The 19026-nt window shown below is 35.2% G+C and overlaps 1 protein-coding gene across 1 annotated transcript; it reads right to left on the bottom strand.

Moving 5' to 3' along the window:
* Positions 1–217: 217 nt before the first annotated feature.
* LOC145695044 (uncharacterized) lies at positions 218–18758 on the bottom strand. Its single transcript, XM_081771873.1, has 3 exons — positions 18646–18758; positions 6390–6919; positions 218–410 (listed from the first exon to the last, which is right to left on the bottom strand). Exons 1-2 carry the CDS (start codon positions 18655–18657, stop codon positions 6407–6409), a joined length of 525 nt encoding a protein of 174 aa, XP_081627999.1. The 5' UTR covers positions 18658–18758; the 3' UTR covers positions 218–410; positions 6390–6406.
* Between the last annotated feature and the right edge of the window lie 268 nt (positions 18759–19026).

Genomic DNA, 19026 nt, shown 5'->3' with positions numbered 1-19026 from the left:
TCCTACAAGCAAAATTATCGTATAAACGTAATTAGAATTCGATTGTGCCATTTTCAATGAAACATTATACTGCAATCTTCCCAAAAACCTCGTGGGTACAACTTGCGCCCTAAAACCCACTTATGAGCACCCCTTGTATGACGTCATTAGCGCATCAGATCCAGATCATAATATATCTTATCTTATAAATCCAGGTACATAAAATTATACAATCATATTAAATCAATTAAATATATTTATTTTACTACTATTATATACATATACAACATGTATGTACAATAGAAATCAACATTTTGTTTTAAGTATATACATTAATACTGCTTAGGAACACAAAAGAGGCACCATATTAAAAAAAAAAAGATTCTTCTATGTAAGAAACCCTGATATTCGTGAGGATACGACAGGAAGATCTGAAAAAAGAAAAAGAACAATACAATAGATATCTCATATCCATAAGAAATGTCTATATCTGCAGAATGTATTTTTTTAAATAAAGTTTATCAAAATTAAACTTTATATTTAAAAAAAAATGAAAATATTTCCATATAGTGATCATTAAGCTTAGAACTTGTTTGCACTGTTAATTTACAGAAAATGCATAATAAAAAAATACATTTTTATAATAGTATGGTATTATTTTCAAACACACACTCATACCTCTCTCTCTCTCTCTCTCTCTCTCTCTATATATATATATATATATATATATATATATATATATATATATATATATAATTTCACTATTTTCTTGTATTACTACTCTTTTGCAGTATTTAGACCAAAGTTACAATATACAAAAAGTAGTATATCACGTACTATGTCAAGTACGGCGGTGGCATATGAATCGATTTCTGTTAAAATGGCGTATATGACATTTTTTTTTTTTTTTTTTTTTTTTACGATTTTCACTTTTTGTTAAAATTGAGTATTTTAAAGATAGGTGCAACTTTTTGTGTTACAAGGAAGTGTATTCCCTGGAACGTGTTGAAAATATAAACCATTGAATTATATTACTATATTATATATGATATATTATAATAAATTAATGTGTCTTGTTGGTTGGCCTATCAGCTGTACTCTTATCTGAACAAACTCTCAGGAATTTGGGGAATAAAACTCGTTGGGTTAAAAATACAAATCCTACCATTAAAATAATATTTTCCTATGCAATGCCACTTCCTTGCATTCCCAATTATGTCTCGTCGCACAACATAAATAAACCTCACCTAAACTTATAATTGCCTGCTTTAGCGTTACACCAGGTGAAGATGAGTCTCAACTTTGTAGCCACAGTTTTAGATCCCGTAAAAGATACCGTGGGAAAATCTCACCTTTTATTCTGGCATAATATTAAGGTTTGCAGGATTTTTATTTAGCATATAGGTGGCCAAGGTATATTCCAGCATTAACCTCAGTATTTCCCGACATGGATTGAAAGTACTTTACACTTCGGAGTAAGGCAAGCAGTAGCGACAAATGTTAATTCAAAACTTATCCTGATAGAGATTATTCTTTTTTAACAAAAGTAATTTTTGGGAGAAAAATGCTATCAAATTATTATTATTACTAATTACTATTAGTAGTATCTCTGTCTTTCATTAATATACTACCAATGTAACAGTGTCTAAAATTTTAGATATATTTCAGAAAAACCCTGGTTTCACATTTTGTGTCACCATATTTTCTGTTTTCCCGGCGGGAGCTCATGTGGTTCGGATTCCACGTTAATCAGTAGGTCCACGTCTCATACAGCCTCGCTGCTGAAAGGGACGATAAATTAAAATCAACTCAACTCAACTCATATTTTCTGTTAGAAGGGCGTATGTGTCCAAAGTTTAATATTTTTTGTAGATTAAACCATAATTCATAGTTAGATCATATATAGCTAATAAACAATCATTAACCATGTACATTTACACATATTTTTCTTTTTTTCTCCTCATCAACCGAACCGACTCGTGAAAAAGTTTTTTGTCATTTCCTGAAAATTGTGTTTACTGCACATACACCCTATTAACAGAAATCAATTCATATGACGGTTGTCAGCAAACATGGGCTTATACCTTTAAAATGTTATTTCTTTTTAGACAGACTCAACAGGAAAAAAAAAATAATGAAAAAATATTAGAAATGTACGTCAATATGCGAAAATGTAAAAAATGCACTTATATATAGAAATAGGTAAAAAAAAATGAAAGAAAATGGAACAACAAATGTGTTTTAAATCATCCAATTTTTAATGAAACAAAATTATATCGTAATGAGTAACATATCTATTTATCGGTGAGAAAGATGCAAAATCATCGGAATGAAGAAGCTGCATGGTGTGCTTATATTAGTAACTATGATGTCACTCGAATAGTTCTGGTTCGCTCGTTGAAAAGACCAGAAGCAGAACCAAGACTTTATGTATCAGACGGTCAGTTCGCTGTTAAAAGTTTGCTACATTTCCACTTAATTATTGACCCATTTGATTTTCGAACTAACCACCAGACGAAACATTTCCCGACCAAACAAGCATCCAAAACCAACAGATTTAGTGGGGTAAACCACTAGCTTGGAAGCACTGCTAATATGTGGAACGGAATTTTTATGGAGGTGTCAAAGTCCTCGTCTAAGAAGAAATCGTGTTGTGAACATTGTATATTCTAACAGGCGTACAGCAACGTACTCTGACGTGTGTAGTTGAGTTCATTTTAGTTTAGCGTTCCTTTCAGCAGCGAGGCTATATGAGACGTGAACCTACTGATTAATGTGGAATCCGAAGCACATGAGCTCCCGCCGGGAATCGAATCCGGGTCTCCCACGCCAAAGGCGCGTAGAGGACATGTTAGACATGAGTAAGAGTGCGAGAGACTCGGGTTCGATTCCCGGCGGGAGCTCATGTTATTCGGATTCCACGTTAAGGTGTAGGTTCACGTCTCACTGAAATTCGGAGAGCTAAACTGAAATCAAGTCCTTTTCAGTTTAGTATGGACTCTGATCCAACTTGGGTATTGTCAGCTCAGCGATAATGCTTCATTCCACGAGCCCCAAGTGGATGAAGGCAAATTGCATGGAAATGAATGCTATCCAGACATATGGGATTCTCGAGTCCTCTAACGAGAATTATGTATTTTTTCAATGTTTCATTTGGATAACAACCCATTCGATCATGCTTATGAAGCATATCAAGTGATAAGAAATAATTTAAGTATATAAATATATTGCATTTGCCATGGGTTTACATGAAGAACAATGATCGTGTTCTTATACAAAATAGTATTTCATTAGCTTTTCATAAATTAAAAAAATAATATTATCGTAAAAAAAAAAAGGGTATTAGTTCTAACGCAGGGATTTTTTTTACGAGTATGCCAGTTTTATCTGCACTCTTGAGAATAACAGTAAAATTACACCTATTAATTTATTACAAAATACCTACTTTATTGTTGTATATTTCAAATGACTAAGCATCCAACTCAATGTAACAATAGTCCAGGCCATGAAATTTCCGGTCGCCATTGGAAGCTTTTTTTTTATTTATTTATTTTTAAATCTCGGTGATAGGCATTTGATATTTACTTTAGTTACCGGATACCGGATTCCAACTTGAAATTTTGTGCCCTGATTTAGACAGATGATTCAAGGAAATATGTTGATCGAGATACACAAATTTCTGAGAATAGTTTATATAAAAAATTAGTATAGACAACTATATCTATTAATATTCTATAACATGATTTTTATTTTAATCTTTTCACTTGCACGCCATCAACAATTAGTTATAATTTCCCATTTATAAGAGACTTTAAAGAAATGACGAAGTTCTCAATTCAATCCGTTTAAATCTCTCTCTCCCACTAAACACACACACACACACACACACACACACACACACACATATATATATATATATATATATATATATATATATATATATATATATATATATATATATATATATATATATAAGCTGAAATAAAAGTTCTTCCCACGCATAATATGAATCTCTTTCTTACTTAGGATACACATTTAAATGAAAGTTAAATGATAAAAATCCATAAAATAATCTACTTTTGGTATACGATTTAAAACACCCTACTTTCCCCTAGAATATTTCTGTATTTCTTTTGAAACGATGCTTTCTACCAAAAAGTCATTTCGGTCATTTTCCCGATCCCAGAAAGTATGAATTCGACACTAATTTTAATTATTCTGGATATTTTATTTCCAACCTTTTCTTATCCTCCATGCCGATAGGGGCTGACATTAATTGGCATTACGGATATCACTATTCATCTCTGTGACGCCGATAATAGTGGATTTGACACTAATATAATTTACAAATCCTTTATGTCGTCTCCCTCCCATTCTCTCCGTAAGGATATTTTAAGCCCATTCGGGCTGAACTTTCGCTTAAACGGCATCACTATTGTTACTACTCATTTGAATACCTTCGAAATCTATGGTTTCGACACCTATCTTTACGGCTGATAAAGATCTCTTATTTCTATAGTATTTATTTCCAGATGAAATTAAATTGACGAGGATTTTTCGAAGTCCTCTCGTGAGCACACTAAAGTAGCTGGTAACCGTTTCTCAAGACGAAGCTTGGCCTTACTAATATAAGGAATCTTGTAGTTATTTCCTCCTTTAATCAAAATAGTTGATTCCATACATGTCTGCAATGTCAGAAAAAAACATTAGCGAGTGCCTATCTTTAATTTGTTAAAAGTGTTATCAATACACTTTATCAGTTCGTCAATTGTATGTGCCGAAACTTTTTGTTGAAGAGACTGTATGGAATTGCAACAGCCAAGATCCAAAATGTTTAAATTGGGAATGTTTGGTTGTTGTAAATTAAAATAAATCGACCTGCTATCTTTAGAACCGTTATCTAGAAAGCATCGTCGTCATAAGCATGAAGTTTCGCATTATCCGATTGTCTACATATCGACTTTTTTTTTCCATTATGACTTGGATTTGATCGCCAGAAATGAGTTATTAAGCATTTTTCTACATTCTGTTGAATTGATTGTCCCCTCATTTTTTGTTACCAAGATTCCTTTAGATTTATTTCTCAGGTTTCCCTTAGTCGGTTCTTAATAAACAAAGGTCCATATAGCAACTGTTTCGTTAAAAAGAAGTTTTCAACGTGCACTGAGAAAAAAATTCGTATGTGGCGTACTTAAAATCAAATACCGGCCAATTATATTTCAGCTGTTCGACTAGTCTATGAATTCACTAATAAGAACACTTGATTATAATTCTTTGCTTATGCCTCAATAATCTTTAAAATTTCTTCAAATAATACCATACTTTCTGACGGAGGGAGTACATAAATTCATGATGCACATACACAAACACATCGATTATATATATATATACTAGCTGAATATACACATTCTTCGCATGGGGGCAGTATTTGGAAGTCAAGGCCTGTGAAAGTATTATCATTCATTTCGGCGACGGTGAAAACCATGGATTTGACACTAATATCGGTCATTTTGGATTACTTTTACATTTTTCGGTCCCCCCCTTCCCCCCGCCCTCGCTGAAATCCGGCCCGCATGCAATTGTAGCTGATTGTTGTTGTTGAGTTGAGTTTAACGTCCCGTTCAGCAGCGAGGCTATATGAGACGTGGACCTACTGATTAACGTGGAATCCGAACCACATGAGCTCCCGCTGGGAATCGAACCCAGGCCTCCCACACAATTGTAGCTGAATTTGCAAGTCACCGCTAATGGAAGTGTTACAATTTATCTCAGCGTCCGCGAAAACTATGGATTTGACATTAATATAAGTCATTTTGGATTACTTTTATATGTCTCGGTATTCCCCCCTCCCGGTGACCCCCGGCCCGGAGCCGAATAGGGTGAATTTGGAAGTTAATGCGGTCGGAGTTTCACCATTGATTTCAGCGACCGCGAAAACTATGAATTCGACACTAATATCGGTCATTATCTACTACTTTTACTTGTCCCGGTAAACGCTCCCTCTTAGACCCTCCCTGGTTCGATATATATGTTTGTATTCCTATACTTCTAATATGTCCACAATACGATGAACAATAACTTCTTCATTATGTAACAAACTTTCCACTTAAGTTAATCAGGCCAGATTATTACTTAAGTAAAGATAACTATATTTGCTTCTCATTGACATAATACTTTGTGCTTTGGCTTGATTTGAATCTCATTTCCCCCTAAATGGAAATTATGGCCTATCAGTTATGTGTATATATGAGTACTTAAGAAAAAAAGTTGTAGCTCTGTAAGAAACTAGTAGCATCTGATCCACATACGAAAAAGTAATGCAACCTAACACAATACTAGTTTTATGTCGTGTTTTGTAGTACAGACCATGCATGAAGGTATACAACTATTAAGTAATTGTCAATAATTACCTTTAAAAAGACTTTGATTAGCCGAGGATCTTCCCCGCAAGTGGAACTGGCGCAGCTGGAAGTAACGATTTGGTAACAACAGGTACTGGTTGAGGAACAGGTACTGGCACTGGTGTTTTCACAGGAACAGCAACTGGTTGAGGAACAGCTACTGGCTGTGGAACTATTATTCCAACAGGTTGTGCGACCGGTACGCCAACAGGTTGAGGCACAGGAACAGGATATGGTCGAGCTACAGTGTACGGAACAGCTCTTGGTACAGGAACAGCAACAGGTTGAGGTACAGATACTGGAACAGGTCTTGGAACTGGAACTGCATAGGGGTGTGCAACAGGTACTGGAACAGGTCTGTTAACAGGTATTGCTACTGGATGTGCCACGGGAACAGGTACCGGTTGATTGACTGTGACTGTAGAGACGACTGGAACGGCTGCCGCAACAGGCAATGGAGCAGCTGCAATGCCTCGTTTCTCGAATTTTTTATTCTCTACATCCTCAGCTAAAGCAACTGCGGTAAACAGTATTAAAATCTGGAAAGAATAAAATTAAAAAAAAAAAAAAGCATTGAAATGAACGCGGGCTTAAACTTTAAAACCTGAAATATATTCTAAACACATATATTAACGAATGTTATCAACATATCTGCTTGAGTTATATTTTAAATAAGGCTTAGTTTCCTCATTATTACACTCACTTGTCTTTTTGTCACTAGTTGGGTTTTTTAAAACGTAAAACTCAATTACGTTAGTTATAATTTTATTTTTTGTGTTTTACGTTCTAAATTATTATTAAGATTTCACTCTACAAGAGAACATACTAATTGCACCCAAGTCAGCAGTAGAAAGATAAAGGTCAGATCCGTGATTTTTGTTACTTTATCAGTGGATACAGTATATTTTCATAATATCAGTCAAAGATTGGTTTTATCTAAGTCAAATCTATAAGAACTTCTAGGGCCTAATTAGTAATGCGATTACTTGAATAGATTATTTGTGAATTTCTTAGTGGAGTGACACAGCTTTAACATCTGTTGTACCCATGCAAAGTGCAATTAAGATGGACAATAAAATAGTCATCGCTCATTCTTCAAATTATTCTATGTCCTTTATCACATTAATTTACAGTTATCTTTCATCGCCTTTAGCCTATCAAACATAATAGTATAATATTAGAATTTCTTTCATTTTGATTTGTTCTTTATTCAATAATTTTGACGTGTTTGTTTTTCTTTCTAAAAGTCGAAACATTATATGGACTCCCCAGAGGAAAAATATGTATTTCTTTCAGCTGGTCTTCAGATGAAATGGATATCGGAAGCAGAAGAGTAATAAATTTATAAAATACACTATTTTAAATAACAAAATGCCCACAGTATTTTATTTACAGATGGAGATTGGCCGCTCCCATTTTATACTTTCGTATTAACTGTAAACACGATACTAACTAGGGAAGGTCGCGAGGTGTTACTTTGACTTTATATTGATACTATGCTCAATCGACTCCTTTTTACATATGAAACAATTACACAAATGGAGAAATCCTCGATCGGAAGCGTGTTCGAATTACGAGCGTTCAAAGTTCGAAATTGAACAGATTTTGCAAAATGTTTGAAGTAACTATTTTTTAGATACATGTTTCATTTTTGGTATCGGGGGATTTTCTTGGCTGCCCAGCGAAGTGGTGAGGTCAAAACGTACGCATTTTGCAAGATAAGGACACTTTTATTATGGAGGAGTTGAAGGGTAACGGTGTTTTACAACTTGAAAATTTCTTTCTGTTTGGCAGATTGGGTTGATGGGCTGATAAAATGAATTTTGTACCTCTATTAAACTGTATTGCCATTCAAATGGCACCTTCCTATGCGGCCTCAAATTGAACAATGACGCTTGTCTCCGAAACGTTTGGCCGCGGAACCTGAACGAGACTCCGAACCCAGTCGGTCTCTGTGAAAGACATTGTTTCAATATCTCATCGCTAGCAATTTTCTTTTATAATTTGTCAATGGACTTTAATGGCGATTGTTGGAAAATCGTGACCAAACAGGGAACACTTTGCGATAATCGGCCAAATGTGGCCAATAAACAAAAATCGGCTAGCGACAATGTATGCAAACATCGTTTTTTTCCAGAATAAAAGCCACGTTTTTCACAGCTTTGAGCGCATCATTTTCTTTTTTAATTTTCCGGCCTATTTTGTCTGAATAACTTCAAATATTCCCTGGAGTTTGACCAATATTTTCCGATAATCAGCATTTCAATTCGTTGAAAACTAAAAAGCATGGCAAGTGATGATGTATTGAAACATCGTCTTCTGCAATGCATAAGCATAACCGACAGGGTTAGGAGTTCCGTTCAGGATAGTTCCTTAGCCGACTACTCTGGTGCAGTGTGATTAGTTTGAAGCGCCAATTCCGCGCGATCGACTACAAATGAAATGCCAGTGGTGTAAACTGATATTCGTATTTACTATCAGTGCCAGCTGTGCTCGATAATTTATTTAGATTAACTTCATTTTGACAATAAACTTAATTTTTGTTTTCCACATACGATACTGTGTTGTGCGCCTGAGTGCTGCAAAATTTTTGTTGGACAGCTGGTCTGACCAAAACAACAAATTGGTGACAAGAGCCTTTTAAGAAAATAGTGGTCTCACTCCTACCTACAGAAGGGAAAGAACATCACAATATAGATTATCACTTCACAAACAGTGCCGGATTTGGGTTTGATGGGACCCTAAGCTATTGAAAGGGGCCTTTTAAACGTTAAGCTTTAGGAGTCCTTTATACGTCAAGCTTTCTTTTTCAGCGACAAAATGTCAGCGTTTTTTTAGGTTTGAATATATATGTTAATTTATGAACCTAATGTATATCTAAATGGAAACAAGGGCCCATTACAAACAGGGCTGGGAAACAGAGGCTACATTATAAGCGGAGCTGGGTAACAGGGGCCTCATTACAAGTGGGGCTGAGAAATAGAGCCCTCATAAAAGCGTAGTACATAACAATACAAGACACCATTGTTGCATGGACGTTTAGTCTTGTTTTCTTTTTCTTATTTTTTGAAAATTACATTACAGTTACTTTTTTCTTTAATTTTTTTGTGCCCCCAAGCAAGTGGGGCCCTAACCTGTAGCTTGTTTAGCTTATACGTAAATCCGGCACTGATCACAAGATTAATAATGAATACCATCACGTTCCTCATTGAATTTCGCACGCCTGGCAAAGCGTGTCGCACACAAATGTCATTGTTCAGTTTGAAGGTGGCCACACAGGAAAGTGATATTTGAATGGTAATACAGTCGAATAGAGGTAGCAAAACATGTTATTAGCTTATCGATGTTGTGTGCCAAACAAGGCCATTTGCAAACTGTAAGGCACCATTACCCTTCACCTTCTCCCCACTAAGTACCTTATCTTGAAACTGCGTATGTTGTTACCTCACCACTGTATTGGGTACCTGAGAAAACCGCCCGATACAAAAAATGAATCATCTATCTCGAAAAGTGGTAACTTCAAACTATTCGTAAAATCTGTTCAATTTTGAACTTTGAACGCTCGTAATTCGAACATTCTTCCGATCGAAGATTTCTCCATTTGAGCATAGTATCGATATGAAGTCAGAGTAAGAACTCGCGACCTTGCCTAGTAAGTGTATTAATTACGTTGTTAAGTAAAATGGTGTTCATTAGTATTTCTTCATTCCGTTCATGATTCTACAGCATTTTTTTCTGTAATCATTGTTTGTTTTCCCAAAATGTATTTATTTCTATTATTCTTGGCATTAGATGTTTAGTTTCTAAACAGCTGTTAAGGTGTCCACGAGACAATACGAAAGAATTTTCGTGTCTAAATATGAGACGAGACATCACTTTCACATCTTTTTGACTCAAGAAGCCTCTAAATTATCTAGGCAACATTAGCATCAACATTTATGATATATATATATATATATATATATATATATATATATATATAATAGGTTATTTATCATTGCATTATACATTCAATTTGACAACGATAAAGGATAATAAGATGTAAATATTATGTCTCTTGTTTTTAAAAAAACATCATACACTACTTCTTATTGGACACACAAAAAGTTTAATCTGGCAATTATTTTATTACTCGTACATAAAATTAATAAAGATAATTAAACTTAATCCATGCTGCGAGAGTTAAAAGAAACACATAAGGTTTAACTTTGAGAGTCAGTTTAACTTTGAGAATTTAAGAAATACCCAATTATCAAACATCATGTTGTGGTTTTCTATTGTCTTGATTAACTGAAATATAATTAATTCCAGGTCATTCTTTGAATGTTTACCTATAAAGAGAATCTAAAGTCACAAACACATGTTGAAAAATACTTTCTATCTTTATTATTTTAAAGAGCATACTGGAACAATAGTTTGAAGGGGTTAAGGAACAACAGTTCAAAGCCACTCCTAGAAAGGATGTAACTAAAGCGTGGAATATATCGATAACGTGTAGGCTAGGCGAATGAAACGAAGCCTGTGAGGCTACGTTACCGTGTGCCTGAGCAGAGGTACTACAGAGCAAGCAGTTGACCAAGTGACATACTATTCATTTCCTGCTTTAATAAGGTAGACAGGGCATGGCAACACTGCAGGAGTATGCACTTCTTATAGGCCTATGCTAAGAGCCTCAGAGCGGAAGGAAACTCATCTTCAAATGCCATAAACGTTGTCCTTTAGCGTAATTCCTTTCGTTCACCCAAAATCAAAAGTTCACCCATTTCCAATAAAACGTTTGTCGGAATCGCTGCGACCTCCGAAATGAAGTTTTTTCTAACTAAATCATGACCATTTTTATAGAAATCCAGATGTTAATAGCTTTCGTTTCTTGGTGAATGGGACGAGCAAACGAAGGGGCAGAAGAAATTTCCGGGGACAAATATATCTTGTATACTTAAATTCATAGTTTAATTGTACTTGACCTATTACAATACAGTCTGCCTAGGAGGGTAGAACAAGTAGAAGGAGGGGGCGCTCTGAGTAGTACTGGTACACAACCTACAACCTATAAAGTGCTTGTCAAGGCTTCATTGCAAATGGTGAAATCTATATTTATTTTTGTGTTTAAATAAAGAATCCGTACCATGTTCTTAGAAGGGTGGTTACCGTGCGGAAAATCACATCCTACTTCTTGCCATTCTAATTTAATGGCACTGTCCCTATTTAATATTTAATAAAGGCACGCAATGCATGTTTATTCTCCATGCTTTCGCTTAGGATTAGGATTAGGAATTAGATTTCTGAGCTATTGGTATCTATGGCCATGGTAACCCGTCACATTTGAGGGATGGCGTCCCTCGACGATCATGCTGCTCAGGGAATTGTGCACGAAGAAAGGAATGGAGAAGGAAGGAAGTGGCCTGGAGCCGTTATGTTAGGTACCATTCCCGCATTTGCCTGCTACGACTGAGGAAAACATAGGAAAACCTCACTCGAAATGGCTGATCTGAAAAAGCTGTTACATTTTTCTGACCGAATGTCCCCACCGGGAATTGAACCTGGACCACTTGCACCAAAGGCAGAAGCGCTTCCGGGCTCGCGCTCACTTATTTCGTGCGTCATGATGCACAGAGTCTTTTTTTCGATAGTCATTGCGAGAGATTTGAAATGTAAGTGGATTACGGTGCTTTGGATTCCATCTTAAACTGTATGGGATTTCGGCATCTAAGGCCATTTAGCCCGTCACGATTTGAGAGACGACGTCACTCGGCGAGCTCACAATCCGGGGAAAGGGAAGGAAGAAAGGATTGGGGAAGGAAGGAGGCGGCCTGGGACCTATAAGTTAGGTACCACCCCGGCATTTGCCTGGTGTGAATGAGGAAAACCCAGGAAAACCTCATTCAGGATTACACTTTTTCGACCGAGTGACCCCACCGGGAATCGAACCGAAGGCGAGAGCGTTAGCGACTACGCTACGCGGGGCCACAGGTCCAAATATCATATATTCCTGATGTTGAAAAGGAAAACTTGAAAAAAAATCAAAGAAACATTTAGCTCAAAATTCATCTAATGTTGGAGCTCTCTCTAACAAATAAATAAACAAACATCTTTTGCAGAAATATAGCCGTGGCTAATACACATTAATAACCAGTTTTTGCCTTCGTATAAAAAACACTGTTTTACCTACATCTCTCACTTCTAATAGCGATGTTGTTCATCAGAAATTTACTTGTCCTGGTAAAGAACCAGGGCAGTCTTCACTGGAAACCCTTTGCCACTGGATCACTGTGTTCCCAGGGAATTATTGTTACGTAAACGAATTGAAAAATGAAAGTTTAATTCTTTTGAATGAAGTTACCTAGGCAGCAATCATTTCTATTCCAATTAATTTTATGGTTAAGATTTGCGTTTTCCATTTATTGAATCGTAATATCTGTAAGGTTTTAATTGAAAACTTGCTTTCTACGAACTTAAGCAGGTTTGTTATTCAGAAGCAAGTAATTGTTACCTGTTATAATTATTTTTTAACTTATAATACAGAAACGACACAAGGATGCAAAACACATGATTTCACTAAAGAAAGGCCTTTATGCTATTGACTTTCTGTGCCTACAATTTATGGGTTCATTTCACTCTGTAAGATTTGCAAGTGGAATACACAAAGGGGAAAAAAAGTTAACACTGTGACCTAGCAGGTTGTTTCTTTCACCTTCATTAAAAAGTAGTGAAAGTGATGCCAGAGCAAGTTTTTGAACTTAAAAAATGCACTGTTAGAATTTCCTTTTCTATCCATTTTCTTTCGTTATTTTTCTCATTTCTACTTTTTCTATAGTATTTTTTTGTCATTTTAATTTAATGTATTTCTTTCTACTCTTTAATGTGTAAGTATTTCTCCGAAATTATCATCCAACAGTATCTCTGTAGAGCACTGTTCACCTGTTGGGTGCGGAGTGTTCTTTATCCGATTCCCTACCATATAAATTCTGTATTAGATATCGTATCTGCTTTCCTCCTATTCTCTACTTTCCCTCATCAACATTATTACGATAACACTAGTAAGCCTTATAAGATTGTAAAGTTATCAGGATCACACTAGTGGTCTTATAAGATTGTAATGTTATTAGGATCACGCTAGTAGACCTTACAAAATTGTAATATCTATTAGTTGAATCATGCTAGTTTTTTCTTGTTAGATTGTAACGTTATTAGGGTTACACTAGTGGGTCTTATTAGGTTGTAATGTTATTAGGTTCACAATAGTGGGTCTTATTAGATTTTAGTGTCATTAGGATCACGGTAGTGAACCATATAAGATTGAAATGGTATTGGGGTAACTTTACTGTGTCTTATTAGATTGTAACGTTACTAGAATAACACTAGTGGATCTTATTAGATTATAATGTTATAAAGATCATGGTAATGGATTCTATAAGATTGTAATGTTATTGGGGTCTTATTAGATTATAACGTTACTAGGATAATACTAATGAGTCTTATTAAATTATAATGTTATTATGATTACAGTAGTGAGCCTTATAAGATTGTAATGTTATTGCGGTAACTTTACTGTGTCTTATTAGATTGTAACGTTACTAGGATAACACTAATGGATCTTATTAGATTATAATGTTATAAAAATCATGGTAATGGATTCTATAAGATTGTAATGTTATTGGGGTAACATTAGTGTGTCTTATTAGATTGTAATGTTACTAGGATAATACTAATGAGTCTTATTAAATTATAATGTTATTATGATTACAGTAGTGAGCCTTATAAGATTGTAATGTTATTGCGGTAACTTTACTGTGTCTTATTAGATTGTAATGTTACTAGGATAATACTAATGGGTCTTATTAGATTATAATGTTATTTAATATCACGGCAGTGAGACTAAAAGATCGCAACTAATAAGACTAATAAGACTAGATCATATCCTTCAACCTATAGGTCATAATTGTTGTTTCATGTGAAATGTATTCTAATGGACACTACATAAAAGCGACAAAGAAAGACGAGGTGCTTTCAATTGAATTCCGTCGTGGCAATTATCGTTCTCGCCTTCGAGTTGAAAAACCCAGGTTCGTTCAACGGTGAATCCACGTCTCATATAGACTCGTTGCTGAAACAGACCAACAACCAACCATAGATGCTTTCAAATTGTGTGTGTGGAGAAGAATGAGAAAAATTAGTTGAAGTAAATAATCTTATATTTGGTGTTGGTTTCTTTTCAATACTGTGGATGTTTGTGATCTTAATGTAACCTAGTGTCTGAAACTTATGAACATATATACAGAGGGTTGATTAATTCGTGTGTCAATTTTATTTGTTCACTGTCCAAAAGTGGTATGAGGTAAAGCTTTGCAATTTGGTGTAACTTTAGACGAAGGACATAAGTTTTGTTTCGTCATAGAAGCATGTCACTTGTACTAAAGATTGAAGAGATATAGGGTCAAAGATCAAATTTTGATTTTTTTTTTTCCTTATGGGACATCAATGGTAAATTCTGAAAGAAGCTGAAAAAACGTAAATCGAAGTGATAACAAAGAAAAAGCTGTATGGTATGATTCTATGTCGCAAGGCGACCAAATGTGCGTCAATCAAGTGTCAAGGTCAGAAATCACGGCGAGATCAAGGTTACAGGTCATCTTAAGAACCCATTTGAATACACTGAAAACAACGCAATGTTCGTACCTCATCATGTCAAATGGGTTCTCAAGGTGACCTGTGACCTTGATCTGACAGTGACCTCTGACCATGAAACTTTATTGAAGCATATTTGGTCGCGTTGCGATGTAGAATCATACCATACAGCTTTTTATTTGTTATCACTTCGATTTACGTCTTTTCAAGCTCTTTCAGTATTTACCATTGCAATCCCATAAGGAAAAAAAAAATCGAAATTTGACCTTTGACTCTATATCTCTTCAATCTTTAGTATAAGTGACATGCTTCTATCGCGAAACAAAACTTATGTCCTTCGTCTAAAGTTCCACCAAATTGCACGGCTTTACCTCATACCAGTTTTGCACAGTGAACAAATGAAATTGACACAGAAATTAATCAACCCTCTGTGTGTATATATATATATATATATAGCCTACTAGTCTTCTTTAAAATATCTTGCTACCTCCTTGCTTTAGAAGGAAACGTTTGATAAATGAGGGTGAATGATAATGAAATAATTTGTGGAATGAGAACGTGGAAGGAAACGAGAGAACCCAAAAAAATCCAGGGTCACAATGCCGTAAACTACAAACTAATTTGTAATGGAATTGAAGTGGGAACATCTAAGATCAGAGGTGACTGTTGTACCACCGTGGCCCGAACCATTGTAGTGGAGTCCAAACTTTTGAATACTCTCCCATGGGAAATCTAACCCTTAATCATGTGCACTAAAACGCAAGCACTAGCCACTAAATTTCCCGGGAGAACACGCATAGTCGCGTTTTAACGTTTTTCTTTTATATGCGTGAACCTTTTGTTTAGCAAGAACACTGCGGTACACAATATGTGTACCTTGTGTTTTTCTATTATGAATTACACATGTTGCTACAGCATAAGTCATATGTTATATATATATATATATATATATATATATATATATATATATATATATATATATATATATATATATACAAAAGCAGGATATCACATTGAAATAAAGCACGAATACACGGCACTATCTTACAATATTCTCGGAGTTTACGTTTCTACGAAACTGCTTATGTCTGTACAATCAATTCAGAAGATTTTTCCCTGGAATGGGAGACTTTGAATAAAAGAGGGGTGATAGAAGTAAAGATTTATAGCACATGTTAAATTGAAGCTCTTAATCCATGTTAGCTGTATCCACTCCTGCTTCCTCTTAAGAGATCAGAGTGGTTTCCTTTTTCTTCAAGGTATTATTTTCCAAATAATGAAGAAACAAAGAAAAGTAAAGCACTATGACATATATTAGACAAATATTTAGAGAATATTATATTTCTAGAATAATTCTTGATATAACCATTTTATGTTCGAGTAAAACCCAAATGGTGGTTCGGAGTTCAATTTAAACATAAATTCCCGATCTCTATAAACAGTAGTCAAGGTACGGTACTTATTAGAAAACATATTGAACTCAAATCAATCAGTCCAATCTATCAAACTACTATTTTTTTTCTTATAACGATAAATATAAGATTCAAATTAATTACGTTTATGAAAAAGTCCTGACACACACGCCCTGATAATCTCTAGAATATCTGCAAAGATTTCTGAAATAATTTGCTCTGAGAGGCAGTGTCCAAATCTTTATTACGTAGATGTATATTGTAATCACAAGATCTTGAAAAGTTGTTACAATTAAAAATTGTTTTGTTCAGTTTAGCACGTAAGAGATACTCTCTTCGGATCTCTTTCCAGTTTGTCTTATTCAGGTTTGAATATACTGAACATCTCAAATAACAAAGCTAACACTGATGACTATAAGTCATGACATTGAAAATGTCAATACAGAAACCAGAATTCCAAATTTCAAACTTCTCTTAGAAACAGCAGAAACTTCATTAATTCAAATAAATTTTCACTGATAATTATCTGGAAAAAGAATTGCTCTTATATTATTTAATGCTTCAGAAATTAAAAGAGTCATTTTAAACAAAACTAAGTCAAAGTGTATTGTTTAGGCGCAAATTTGAGTTTGTCTGGTTCTTTTGCCAGTATCGTCAATATACACGGGACGCCTATGTTGAGTCTGAGTTTCACATTCTTATATAATACGATAGTTATGAAGAAAAGGACCTACTGTTAGCATAGATTCTGGATCACGACCAGAACTAGAGTCTGGTGAAATTGGCCAATCACGTAAGGTCAACCATCACATTATCTCGTCTCCAAGAGAACGAAAATAGGACTACGGCACTGACCCTGGTAGGGGATAGCTAAGTGTTGCAAAGCACGATGGTAAGTAATCCTATGTCACGCAACCCATGGCACAATTATTTTATTCTTTTATTCTTTTTTTATCCTTTCGAAACCACTATTGGTCACTGCGTTCGCCCGACCTTACGCCATCAGACTTTTCTTATGGAGATATCTGAAATCAGGAGCTTACACAATCAATCCTCATATTTTGGAAGATCTGCAGACTATTATTTAACGATCTGAGCACAATATTTCATGTGCAATGATCCAGAGCGTGTTCAGGAACGGTGTGTACATGTGAAGCAGTAGATAAATGTCGGACATTTTCAGCTTTTTTGTAGTACCTCTAAAGGTTGAGTGACTTTCATATCACCCTGTAGAATAACCCATACCACATAAAACCGGCAAATTACGTAAAGTAGTATTTGATAAAAATGATTAAGTAGATGACACCAATGTAAACCCAAATCTAGTTCTCAGATAAAGTGAGAAAAAATATCATTATACATTGCGAGCGGTGATTATGTTTAAAAACAACTACAAATACAAAGCTTGGAACTCACACCACAGACTACCCATTATTGCTATGCAGTTACACTAGAGACATCTATGATGCAGTTCTCGAAAATTAGTGAAGTAATCAAAATGTCATGCAATCTCATAGCGCAAATATTTATTTGCTTATTTTACACACAGCCAAGGGCGCTGATCCTGGGGGGGCGAGGGGGCCCGGGCCTCCTCTAAGCTCATGTGGGCCCCCTTATTGTATTTAAGAATATACAATATCTGGCATAATTCGAATGTAATTTGTCGTAAAATCCTCATATATGCCTTCTGCATCTGAATGCCCCCCCCCCCAAATTTACAGAGAAATCGGCGCCCTTGCACACAGCCACATATGCAAAAAATTATTTCGAGGGGAGCCCAAATAATACAAGGATAAATTATATTAAAATTTGTAAAACTACTCGTAAAATTAGACTAAATTTACAGAAAGTCGGAATTTCGCTAGGGGGACGTCCAGACTTCCAGGAATAACTCTCTGCGTACGTCACTGTCAACACATAGAGCTCCATAGTGGCTAAGCGGTTAGAGTACGCGCCTTTGGCGTGGGAGACCCGCGTTGGAGCTCATGTGGTTTGGATTCCACATTAATCAGTAGGTCCCGTCTCATATAGCCTCGCTGGTGAAAGGGACGTTAAATTCAAATTGAACTCAACCCGTTTTTACACATAACTGCTAGAACACTCTTTGCTTACTTCAGTTATCTGCACTTCAATATAATTCATTTTTCTATAACTTAGAAATAAAACAAATGTCAATTACCACAGTATATTAAAGATAGGCTTATTAATATATATTGTAGTATACGTACCAGTGCTTTCATGTTTTGTTAAATATCTTCTTACAACAACTCTTTGTACCTGTGTAACAATAAAGGAACTCTTTGGGATCAAGCATGAGAATGGCGCCATTTTTTCTTATATAGAATTTGTTGCCTGCAAGAGTAAAATCACTTTCTCTACCAACAGCCAATAAAGAGTTACTTTCTCCGTCTTCTGAATGCAGTCAAAACATTGATCACAAGAACGTAACAAAAAAATATAGAAAAAGAAACTTTGAAATAATTACCCTTTGTTGTTGTTTTCGTAACCTTTTTGAACTTACACATCATCAGAAAGGCTGACCATGGTTTTAAAAATTTTCCATTCGTAATAAGAAGGACCATGAATTTCTCTTTTTTCCGGTTATTCCA

This window comes from Thermobia domestica, chromosome 9 (assembly GCF_964235325.1).
Source record: "Thermobia domestica chromosome 9, izTheDome1.hap1.1, whole genome shotgun sequence".
Classification (NCBI taxonomy): Eukaryota; Metazoa; Arthropoda; class Insecta; order Zygentoma; family Lepismatidae; genus Thermobia; species Thermobia domestica.
Note: the sequence above shows the minus strand (reverse complement) of the source record. Positions and strands in the feature narration are given on the sequence as shown.